A 10,734-nucleotide genomic window follows, 5' to 3' on the forward strand; every position below is an offset into this window, starting at 1 on the left:
TTACTTTTTACTTACTCACCATTTTTGAGACATGGTCCCGCTCTGTGGCTCTGGACAGTTACAAACTGACGAAGCATCTGCTCAGGGTGATTTACTCTGTCAGTAGTGGCATGCCATTCTCTACCCAGCAGGGAGCACAGAGCTGATCTATGCTGCCTTGTCCCAAACAAGCAAAGTGTGTCCCCTCAGCTTCAGTACACTGCCAGTGAGGGTGTCAACCATGAGTCCCGTGATGGCAATTCTTTAGTTAAGAGTACATGTCCAGCCGGGCAGTGGTGGCGCACACCTTTAATCCCAGCACTTGGGAGGCAGAGGCAGGAGGATTTCTGAGTTCGAGGCCAGCCTGGTCTACAGAGTGAATTCCAGGACAGCCAGGACTACACAGAGAAACCCTGTCTCAAAAAAACAAAACAAAACAAAAAACCAAGAGTACATGTCCGAATCCAGTTCAGCAGGTGGCCTGGCCTGTGCCACCTGTAACTCCAACCTCAGGAAACCCAATACCCTCTTCTGGATTGCATGTATTTACCTGGCATGTACGCACCCCATGCATAAATAACATAATCTTAAAAGTAAAAGTAGAAAAGAATGAACAGCTCCACTGTTGGTGCTGAGTCTGAGCCCACATGGCAACCCTAACTGTATGCCAGGCATTACACAGTTCTCCTCCATGCTCACCCAACTGAGGGAAATCTACCTTAAAAACCATGGCCTATGGCTGAAGAGGTGGCTCAGCGGTTAAGAGCACTGACTGCTCTTCCGGAGGTCCTGAGTTTAATTCCAACCACATGGTGGCTCACAACCATCTGTAATGGGATCTGATGCCCTCTTCTGGTGTGTCTGAAGACCGCTACAATGTACTCATATACATAAAAAAAATAAATCTAACAAAACAAACAAAAACAAAAAACCAAACCATGGGCTATTTCTGCAAAGTAAAATGTCATGAAGTAGAAGAAAATACATGGCCAGTCCAATTTAATATAAACCCACCAACACAAATGTGACTCTGTACCATCTGCCTCTAACCCTCTGTCAGCTAACCTCAGGGCCAGGGTCCAGTCTGTGTCTCCTCAAAGCCAAGGCCTACAGCTTTGATGGCTGTGGGTTCATAGGCAAAGCAGAGAGTCCCAAAGGAACTTACATAGAGGTGAAAATGCAGAAAGTGGGCCAGAACTCTGGGCGCCACATCAGGGAAGGTCGTCAGTAGAGTCTGGAGGTACGCCTCCAGGTCTTTCTCCCTCTTCTCTACCAAGCTTCTCGAGTTCTTCCCAATTATCTTTTTGGGTGGAAGTAGAGTTTTGTCAATTTTTCTCTCTGCAACAAGCTGTAAGAGAACACAAGCACATCAAGCACAGACCAAGAAGCCCTGCGTCTGTGTCAGATCCAGGTGGGCAGTCGTCAGTCGTATCTTCTGCAACCACTGCTGGGAGCAGGGCCGGGATTAGTGCTCCAACTAATGCATCTGGAATCTGGCCTCGGATCCAAGTAGTGCTGGAAATACTAATATAGTTCCAAGTGAGAAACTGCCATCTTTAGTCTTTGGGGATATTCAGATAAGTAGTGCTTAGGGTCCCTGAAGTTTGGAAATAAAAGGAGTTTGTATCTTTAAGACATGCTCACTATAAATGCCCCACAGAAAGCAGCTCTTTCTAAAAGCAAAGGGAAAATACAATTTCAATCTGTTATTAGAGAATAAAAATATATTTTGTGGGACAAGTTCAAACCTGTACCCTCTTCAGGAGACTGTCTTATATTCAAGGTGCATGGCAATTTTAAAATTTAAATTTAAATTTAAAATTTACATATTCTATCCTTAGACTGTCTCATACTAGGTTGCATTCCTAGCACCAACCAGTTCTTTTTGCTGCATCAAGGAACTGGTTTACTACAGCAAGTCACAGAGCTCATGAGAGGGTTTACCGGGTAAAGGAGCTGCCAAGTCTGATGACCTAAGTTCAATCCCTGGGGCCTCTATGGTGGAAAGAGAACCCTGCTCTCACAAACTGACCTCTACACATGAGCTGTGGTACATGTGCATCTTCCTCTCACTAGAACACACACACACACACACACACACACACACACACACTTGTTTTGTTTTGCTTTATAAGACAGGGTTCTGTGTAGCCCTGGAACTCGCTCTGTAGATGAGGCAGGCCTTAAACTCACAGAGATGCACATGCCTTTGCCTCCCAAGTGCTGCTAGGATTAAAGGTGTGTGTGGTAATAACCCCGGCCATAAAGAAATGTTTTTAAAACTTACAAGCAATAGATGTGGAGGCAGTTTTGCCCTAAAATTAACATGTGGCACAACGGAGACTTGGTCCACAAGCCCCACCCCTTGAGATACAGGTGCCAAGGTCTTCAGATTACCTTTTCATGTAGGTCATGAAAATCACTGTAACGGTGTTTGATTGTCCACTGATGGTTGCCATCGGTAACCTGGATGACATAAACCTAAAGGGAAAAAATGATTTTTCTTGTGACAAGAGAACCCCAACTCACAACAGCTGCAAGATACTCAGTCCCCACTCCCCAAAAAGCCAGAGTCAGGCATCCTTGCACACCCACTGTGCACCCAGCCTTCCTCAGCCTCCTTGACAGCCCTGTGAGGTCTGGAGAAGAGCTCTGGCTTCCATTATCAGGAAGGAATGGTATGGGTGACTAGCTCCACACACCTCCTTAGATTTTTTTTTTTACCTTCTGTCTCTATAACTCAAAACCCAACTTGTGCTATAGGCAAGGCTGCCCCTTCCAAGGGAGGCAGAGCAGAGCCCAGTGAGGCAGCACCAGTGTCTCTGCTATACATCTTTCCAGGAGCCCTAACTCCATCCTAGAAGCAAGGCCTTCAGTCAACTAGCTGTGGTTTTGACTTTGGTGGCTGAACCAGGAGGCAAGGCATCACCATGCTTCCAGGGGCAGCGGTGGCTCAATCAGCCTTTATAGAAGGCGATATAGCTCTGGTGGTTAATCGTCCACCAAAACCTGGGTTCAAAATCTGGCTATCCCATTTCCTGGGTGTGGCTGATGTGCCACTTATGTAAGTGACTGGGAACCTAAGCTCTCTCTGGGCCTCAATTCCTCCATTTTAAAACCTGGTGGGCCAAGTAAAGCAAGTAAGTGTAAAGGCCTAACATGGAACAGAAGATAGATATGTTAGTAACATCCCGTGCATCACACCCAGTGACAAATGAGGATGGTCAGCTTGGATCATCACCTTGCTCCTGACACTAAGGGGAAGGACAAAGGGCCTCTACTGACTGCAGCTAGTCCTAGGTGAGTGACCTCATCCCTTAACTAGATCAAGCCCCATGGTCCTAGCTTCCCTTCCTCGGCCTGGAGCACGGAGAGGTTAGTGGGAACAGTGAACGAGGCTGATTCCTGACCCCAGGAGCAGCCATTTCTCCAGGGCCGCCAGCCTGTTGCTCTAAAAGGAGCCGCTAGCCAGAATTCCACTGTGACGGCTTCTCTTCCTTGCAGCGGGGAGAAAGAACTAGATAGAGGAATCGCCCTCAGGATCGGGTATTAGGGTGGGAGCCAGTGGGGTGGGGCAAAGGCAGGCCCGAGGCCCTTACCTCTGTCCACCCTCCAGGGAACAAAGGACAAGGAGACGGGAGGTGCTCAGTGGGCCCCCACCACAGAACAAGTTTTCACCTGGCAGGCTGCCCACGAGGCTCTCGGGCCTAGCATCCAACCCTATGCAGGCCCAAAGGGCGTCTAACGCCATCACAGAAACTACCCTCCTTTTTTGTTGGCTTTCCCTTGTAGCCTACATACATTAGAAGCTCGTGTCCCTCTTCCCTAAGCCGTGACGTCCCCTAAGGTTTGCAGGCCCTGTACTTCGGCCCCGAGGTAACTTCTGTTTTCTGCACGGCTGGGATCCATTCCTTTCTCTCCAGACCCCGAGGGCTCATTTTTCCATCCATCCCCCCCCCCCCACACACACACACACACACGCACGCACGTACACACACACACTTCGCAGGGCTGATCTGGACTGCGACTAGTGTTTGGTTGGTGGGGGTGGAGATCGGGATCTGCCGTCTCTCCTTCACCACCTGATGATCTCTGGCCCTGTCCCTTGGTCCCGTCGACCAGAGACCACCCTTTCCGCGTCCCCTTCCTCCCAGACTCCCCATGAAGGTCTCTTAGGCTGGCATTCTTCCTTGCCTGGAGGATCCAGAGGGCCTCCATCTCACCATCCCCTCCTCCCCCACCCTCTGATTCCTCCAACACAAGTCTTCTTTTCTGGTCGCGCACCCTTTCCCCAGCCCCCCTTCCCGCGCCCCGCCTAGATCCTCCTCCAGAACCTATGCGACCCGGCCCTTCCTCCGAATCCCCCATTTTTTCGGGCTCCCTCGTCGCTATCTCGCAGAACCTTCCACGCACTCATCGAATGTGCGACCCAGCCCCCCCCCCCTTCTCAAAGCCCCCGGGTCGAGAACTCCGGGTTCCAGGCGCTAAGCCCGATCTGGACGCCCGCGGCCCCCCCAGCACACCGTGTACGTGTCCACGAGCTCAGAACCCACGACGCGCGCCTCCTTGGCAGGCTCGGCCTCCCGCTCAGGGCCGAAGCTGAGTGTCGCAGCCGCCATGTTGCCGGCTCCACCGCTGCCGACGCCCGGCGCAGAGTGGCAGCAGCAGGGGGCGGGGTCAGCGTCCCACCGCCCCCCAGCCCCCGCTGCCCCCCGCCCGCGCCCGCGACGCCATCTTGGCCCCTCGGCCTGCTTGCGTCCTCGCCCCGCCCCCTGCCCGTAATTGACAGCACAACCAGTGGCACGCATGCGCAGCTCCTGCAGGCTTGCCCAATTTGCTTTCTGTATACCTGTGCGACGTTCTGTCCCCTCGGGCAGTTGTGGTCATTGCCCGCTGGGCTCATAGCAGGGAAGGGCAGAGGCCATGGGCCTTCGGAACTCTCTGAAGTCAGTCTGCTTCGCCTGGCCTCAGTTTCCAGAGGGGACATTAATAGGGTCTCGCCTGTCTGTTGGGTTCATTCCCTGTGTAGCAAGAGCATAATGAAGACGATAAGACGTGAGAGCTGGAGCAAGGACCAGAGTGACTTTCCGACACTTAGGGGGTTTGTTGTTACAAGTTCTGGTGGAGAATTGATTGTGGTGATTCTGCAGTGCTCAGCACCCCACGAGCTTTCCCCTGGCAGTGTGCTAGGTGGCACACTGGTGTGTTCTGGGAGAGCTTATATGCAGCGGACGTGTGGATGGATGGAAGAGATATGCGCTGTCCATCTGGTTTCCCAGATGACATCCTGCAAGAGCTCAAGGTGACAGACAGACTGGGCCTTGGACCATAGGGAAGACTTAGCTGGAGAAGAGATGACCCAACCGGAGGAGAAAGAGAGAGAATCCTGATAGACATAGGGTTCTTTAGGGACACTTGTTGACTCACAGAATGCAGCTGACTCAAACCCGAAGTGAACACTGATTGTTGTCCTTGAAAGATGAAAGGTTGAGGCATGGTAGATCCGGCTAAAGGGCTTCAGGCCAGCCTATTCTTTGTGGGCCAGTGACTTCTTCCATTACCAGTGTCATATTATACTCTGAACCTCGCATAGGAAGTGTTTCTTGGCAGGACTTACACTGCCAGCCTCTACTTCACATTTCCTGTGTGGGCCTGGGTGCTCATATTTGCATTCATTCAGGAAACTTTTTTTTCCTGAGGCTGTTGAGGTTGTGTGAGTGTGTGTGTGTGTGTGTGTGTGTGTGTGTGTATTGCATTTAGGTGTTTGCTCCCAAACCTGAAAACTTGAGTTCAGTCCTGGGTTCCTGGGAACCTAGGTAGCAGAGAGAGATAGATGACTCCTGCAAGTTGTCCTCTGACTTCCACATGCACTCATAAATAAAAGCAATAAATTCTTTTTTTCTTGAGACTTCCCTGGGGATGGGGTGGGGTCTGGGGAACAGATGGCAAGAGACCTGGTCCTTGCAGTCTTTCATAGCTCCTGGCCCTAGGCAGATGATACAGGGACTTTGGCCAGCCTGAGATTACAGGGACCAGGGAGGGGGTGGAGGATATTCCAGGCAGTGGTGGGCTGGGCTGGGAATGTAGCAGGAGGTGGAGGGAGGCAGGGCTATTTAAGCCCAGGCAGAGGGCTGGCTGGCTGGCAACCCCAGTAGCCTGTCCTGTGAGCTGCCGCCAGAATGGATGACATCTACAAAGCTGCGGTGAGAGATGAATCTTTAAGGGGTTAGAGTGGGTAGGTCCATTGGGGTTCCCTCAGCTAAGGATGGAGGGCAGGGGTACACTAGGGAAGTGATGGGGGACTCAAAAGGGTCCCCACACACCTGTAACCCAGCCCCTTGAGCTGACATTTGGGGGATGCAGAAAAGGTAGCAATTCAGGGTTTGTCAATGTGGCTAGAGGGTGTGGTCTCAGCTTTCAGCATCCTGTGTCTCCCTCTGTTTCTAACCTGTCACGTCTTGACTGTATTTGTGTTTTTATTCTTTAGACATCTTTTGGTCTTTCACAAGGTCTTTCCATCTCTGTTCCTTCCTCACTATGTCTCTGAGTCTTTGTCTCTCTGTGTGTCTCCAGGTCTGTGCCCCCCCCCCCAACCAAGCTTCCATTTCTCACAATCTGCTTCTTACATACTCAGATCTGCCTCCCTCCTCTAGCCCCTGAGCTGGATGAGGAGGCTCTAGATGGTGGGAGGAAATTGTGAGAGGGCTGGAGAACTTGAGTCCTGGGATGGGGAAGATGCTTTGAAGGTACAGGCCTGAGGAGAGGTAGGAAAGAAGGAACAGATTGTTGAAACCTCAGTCCCTGGCAGGCTCAGGGGTTAGGTAGGAGCTGAGGGTGATAAGAGTCAGGTTTAGAGAACAGTGACCCTAAGACTGTGCAATTTCCTGGGGACGCTGAGGGGCTTTTGATATACCTGCTTCAGGGACAAGAAAATCCTAGCAAACAGCTGTTCTCAGGAAATTCTCTCCCAACCCCCGGAATATGGCCCCACTTGTGAGCAGGGAAGGGCTGCAGCTGGTTCCTATGGTATCCTTGGCTATCTTGTAGGAGTCTGTGGAGCTGGAGTAGGGGGGTGGCCCTCCACCCAGTGCCCATACAAGGCCTGGCGGGGCTGGGGACTAATTTTGGCTCCTGAGGAAGCACCAGTAGGCCAGGGGGGCAGATAACACTGCCCCACCCCCTGCATACCAAAGTCCCCAGAACAATCACCAGGTTTAACTTTGTCCCCCTTTAAAAATAGCTCAGTGGCCACCCTGGTCAGGTTACAGTGGGTGGCTTTGCTCGCCCCCACATTCGTTTTATTGTCTCAACCTGAGGGACAGCTGTCTCTCAGGCCATGCAGCTTAAGTTTCATTAGGATGACATAAAGGACATGCAATGGTCAATGACTATTGTCACTCAGGACACCTTGTGCCTGCCTGTCACCTTGGCCCTAGCCCAGCCTCTGAGAAACCATCTGGGTCACCTTAGGGCTTTGGAGGCAGGAAAGGAGGACTGAGGACTTTGTAACCTGGGAATATATTCTCCTTCTGTTATCATTCTTCCCACATGTAGAATGGGGTCAGTCTCTAAGTCTGCTAAGGCCTGAGTTTGGGTCCTGAGGTCCTGAGTTCCCCTCTTCTCTCTAGGTAGAACAGTTGACAGAGGAGCAGAAGAATGGTAAGTGTCTCCCATTGAGGGGTCAGCAGGGCTTGGGGGGGCATAGAGGGGGGATGCCTTTCCAGGAATGAACCCCAGATTAGAGGCTATAATCTGAGGGTTCTCCTTGCTTTGACCTCAAAGAACTCTTGAAGGGAGGTGGACAATTTGCTGGTGGCCCCAGGGACCTGGATTCCTAGTGTCCTGGCTGCTGACCCAATCTTCTCACCCTCTGTTGGACCCAGAGTTCAAGGCTGCCTTTGATATCTTTGTCCTGGGTGCGGAGGACGGCTGCATCAGCACCAAGGAGCTGGGCAAGGTGATGAGGATGCTGGGCCAGAACCCCACACCTGAGGAGCTGCAGGAGATGATTGACGAAGTAGACGAGGATGGTGAGTCCCTTCACCCACTCCAGTCTCCACACGTGTTTGTAGCACCCTGGGTTCACTGGCCCAGGAGCTACCTCCCCTCCATATCTTCACCATCTCATCCAGAAACTTGGCAAGTAGCTCATACTGTGATCCCAAGAAGGCTGAGGTAGTAGATCTGCTGTGAGTTTGAAGTCAGTCTGATTGGGCCACATAGCTCTCTATGGTCCAGTCCATCTTGGACTGCAGAGCAAGGTTCTATCTCAAACAAGAGGAGTGGGCAAAGGAACACACTAGCCCTATAATGTGTGTGTGTGGGGGGCGGGGGGCAGGGATTGCTGGAATGCTAACTGTTCTTTCTCTGGCCCTGCTGCCTACCCACAGGCAGTGGCACAGTGGACTTCGATGAGTTCCTTGTCATGATGGTTCGGTGCATGAAGGATGACAGCAAAGGGAAGTCTGAGGAGGAGCTGTCGGATCTCTTCCGCATGTTTGACAAGTGAGGACTTGCTTGGCTTCTGACCCTGGCCCAAGCAGAGAGGAGAAGGGGTGGTTTCAGCTGGGCAGTGGTGGCACACACCTTTAATCCCAGCACTCGGGAGATAGAGGCAAGTGAATCTCTGAGTTTGAGGTCAACCTAGTCTACAGAGTGAGTTCCAGGACAGCCAGGGCTGCATAGAAAAAACCCTGTCTTGAAAAGAACAAAAGCAAAAACAAACAAGATAGAAAGATAGAAAGATAGAGAGAGCCGGGCGTGGTGGCGCACACCTTTAATCCCAGCACTCGGGAGGCAGAGGCAGGCGGATTTCTGAGTTCGAGGCCAGCCTGGTCTACAAAGTGAGCTCCAGGACAGCCAGAGCTATAAAGAGAAACCCTGTCTCGAAAAACCAAAAAAAAAAAAAAAAAAGAAAGAAAAGAAAGAAAGAGAGAAAGAAAGAAAGAAAGAAAGAAAGAAAGAAAGAAAGAAAGAAAGAAAGAAAGAAAGAAAGAAAGAGTAGTTTCGGGTCCCTGGCTAGACACCCTGCAGTCTTTGCATCCAATGAGAGGTGAGACACAGGATGTGCATCTCCTAGTGCCCCTGTCCTGCCTCCTGGGGTTGAATGTGTGGGTGTGGCTCTTTCCCTCCTTCCCTTCTGTCTCCCCCTCCTCTACATCCTCCCCTACCCTCTCCCTCCCTTCTCCCCCTCTCTTATCCCCTCCTCCTCCCCCTCCTCCACATCCTCCTGGGCTCTGAGATGCTCTTGCCCTCCCTCCCTGTAGAAACGCTGATGGCTACATTGACTTAGATGAGCTGAAGATGATGCTGCAGGCCACAGGTGAAACCATTACGGAAGATGACATTGAAGAGCTTATGAAGGATGGTGACAAGAACAACGATGGCCGAATTGACTATGACGGTGAGTGGGTGGGAGGACCAGGTGCCCTCTTGTTCATCTTTCACAGGGCTCCTACCGCTGATACATACATGGCCCTCTTTCCACAGAGTTCCTGGAATTCATGAAGGGTGTGGAGTAGATGCTGGTCTTGCACGGTTGCCTGCGCCTGTTCTCCCTCTCCAGCCAGACCCCATGGTAGGAGTGCAGCTGGGCTCTCTAGACTCTGAGCCTGCCTGTGTCCTTGAACCTTGGCCCTTCCGGACTCTCTCTCCCCATTCCTGTCCTGGGGAACGCAAATAAATCCTTGCTCCCCGGAGGCCTGGTATCTTGCTCTGATTTTCCTGGGGTCACGGTCTTTTCACGGGGTTCCCTCTTGCCTGATGACACCATCCCTGTTAGGTTGGCTGCAGAGTCTGTATTCTGACTGCTCAACCCACCTTCTGCCGGAGACTTTCATTAGGTCAGAGACATCTTGCTCTGTTCTCCTGATAACTAGGCCCTGCTGTAGCCCCAGAGCCTGGATTTTAAGAGGCTCCTGGAATTTGTGAAAGGTGTAGAGTAGACATTTGACCTGCATTCAGAGTTGCCCATTCCCACTTTCTCACTGGGGAGGTAAGGGGTGGAGAACTGCCAGGCTCAGCCAGTAATCAGTCGACAGATACTCTCTCAGGATGGGAACAGCTAGTTCAGAGGCACTGGGTGCTCCTTGGCACAGCAAGCTCTCCATCCTGTTTGGAATGAAGCTAAACCTCCTGAAACCCAGCAGGCTTACAGCACTGTCGTCCCTCTGCCTTGTGGTTTTTTACAGGAATATTGACTCCCAGCCTCTGGAGAATGTGTAGTTTGCTCTACTCTCTAGCATTCATTTTACAGATGAGGACCCCATGTCTCAGGCAGCCAAGGTCACCCGGCAAATTTGCAGGAGAACCCAGCTACTTTGCAGCCAACCAAGGACTCTGACAGACCTGGTTCAAATGGACCTACTGTCTAGTTCCTTTGACCCTCTGAGGCTGGCCTCCAGTCACCCACCTGGTCTTTCTTCCTGACAGGAAATAAAGGCCTAAGGTCTGGTGGCATCCCCAGCTTACAAGTGGTATGAGGGGGAGGTGGGTGCAGCTAGAACAGTAACTAGGGAGGGGAAGTTGGGGGCTTTCAAGGAAGTGGAGGTATTTGTAGCAATACCTTCAGGAGAGACAGCTGATAATGACAACCAGGCTCCAGCCAGAATGCCAGCAGCTGTCCTTGCTCCACCCTGTGACTGTATTGCCTCTGCACCTGTGCCCCAGCCTAAGTGGTCTCCAGACAGGCTGCACATTCCAGAGATAGTCTTGGAATTCTAGACATGCCTCTGGCCAGGCAAGAGCTGCCAGGAG

At 51.7% G+C, this 10,734-nt stretch overlaps 2 protein-coding genes across 4 annotated transcripts in view; one reads left to right on the top strand and one right to left on the bottom strand.

The window, feature by feature from the left end:
• Nisch (nischarin) overlaps window positions 1–4,693 on the bottom strand; it is a 36,220-nt gene extending 31,527 nt beyond the window's left edge. For 2 of the 3 annotated variants that reach the window (XM_085828532.1, XM_085828531.1), the window contains exons 1-3: window positions 4,503–4,693; window positions 2,377–2,460; window positions 1,145–1,327 (exon numbers count right to left, since the gene is read on the bottom strand). In XM_085828532.1, the coding sequence (XP_085684658.1) occupies window positions 1,145–1,327; window positions 2,377–2,460; window positions 4,503–4,598 (363 nt within the window). In that variant the 5' untranslated portion in view covers window positions 4,599–4,693. The remainder of the gene's footprint in view (window positions 1–1,144; window positions 1,328–2,376; window positions 2,461–4,502) is intronic. The other variant, XM_021182481.3, reaches the window with a different exon arrangement.
• A 1,413-nt stretch (window positions 4,694–6,106) lies between these two features.
• Tnnc1 (troponin C1, slow skeletal and cardiac type) lies at window positions 6,107–9,677 on the top strand. The gene is made up of 6 exons (XM_029468732.2): window positions 6,107–6,182; window positions 7,608–7,638; window positions 7,863–8,009; window positions 8,370–8,484; window positions 9,246–9,382; window positions 9,469–9,677. Exons 1-6 carry the CDS (start codon window positions 6,159–6,161, stop codon window positions 9,498–9,500), a joined length of 486 nt encoding a protein of 161 aa, XP_029324592.1. The 5' UTR covers window positions 6,107–6,158; the 3' UTR covers window positions 9,501–9,677.
• Window positions 9,678–10,734: the final 1,057 nt, after the last annotated feature.

The sequence above is a fragment of the Mus caroli genome, unplaced genomic scaffold (assembly GCF_978045245.1).
Source record: "Mus caroli unplaced genomic scaffold, Mus_caroli_1 scaffold_12, whole genome shotgun sequence".
NCBI lineage: Eukaryota > Metazoa > Chordata > Mammalia > Rodentia > Muridae > Mus > Mus caroli.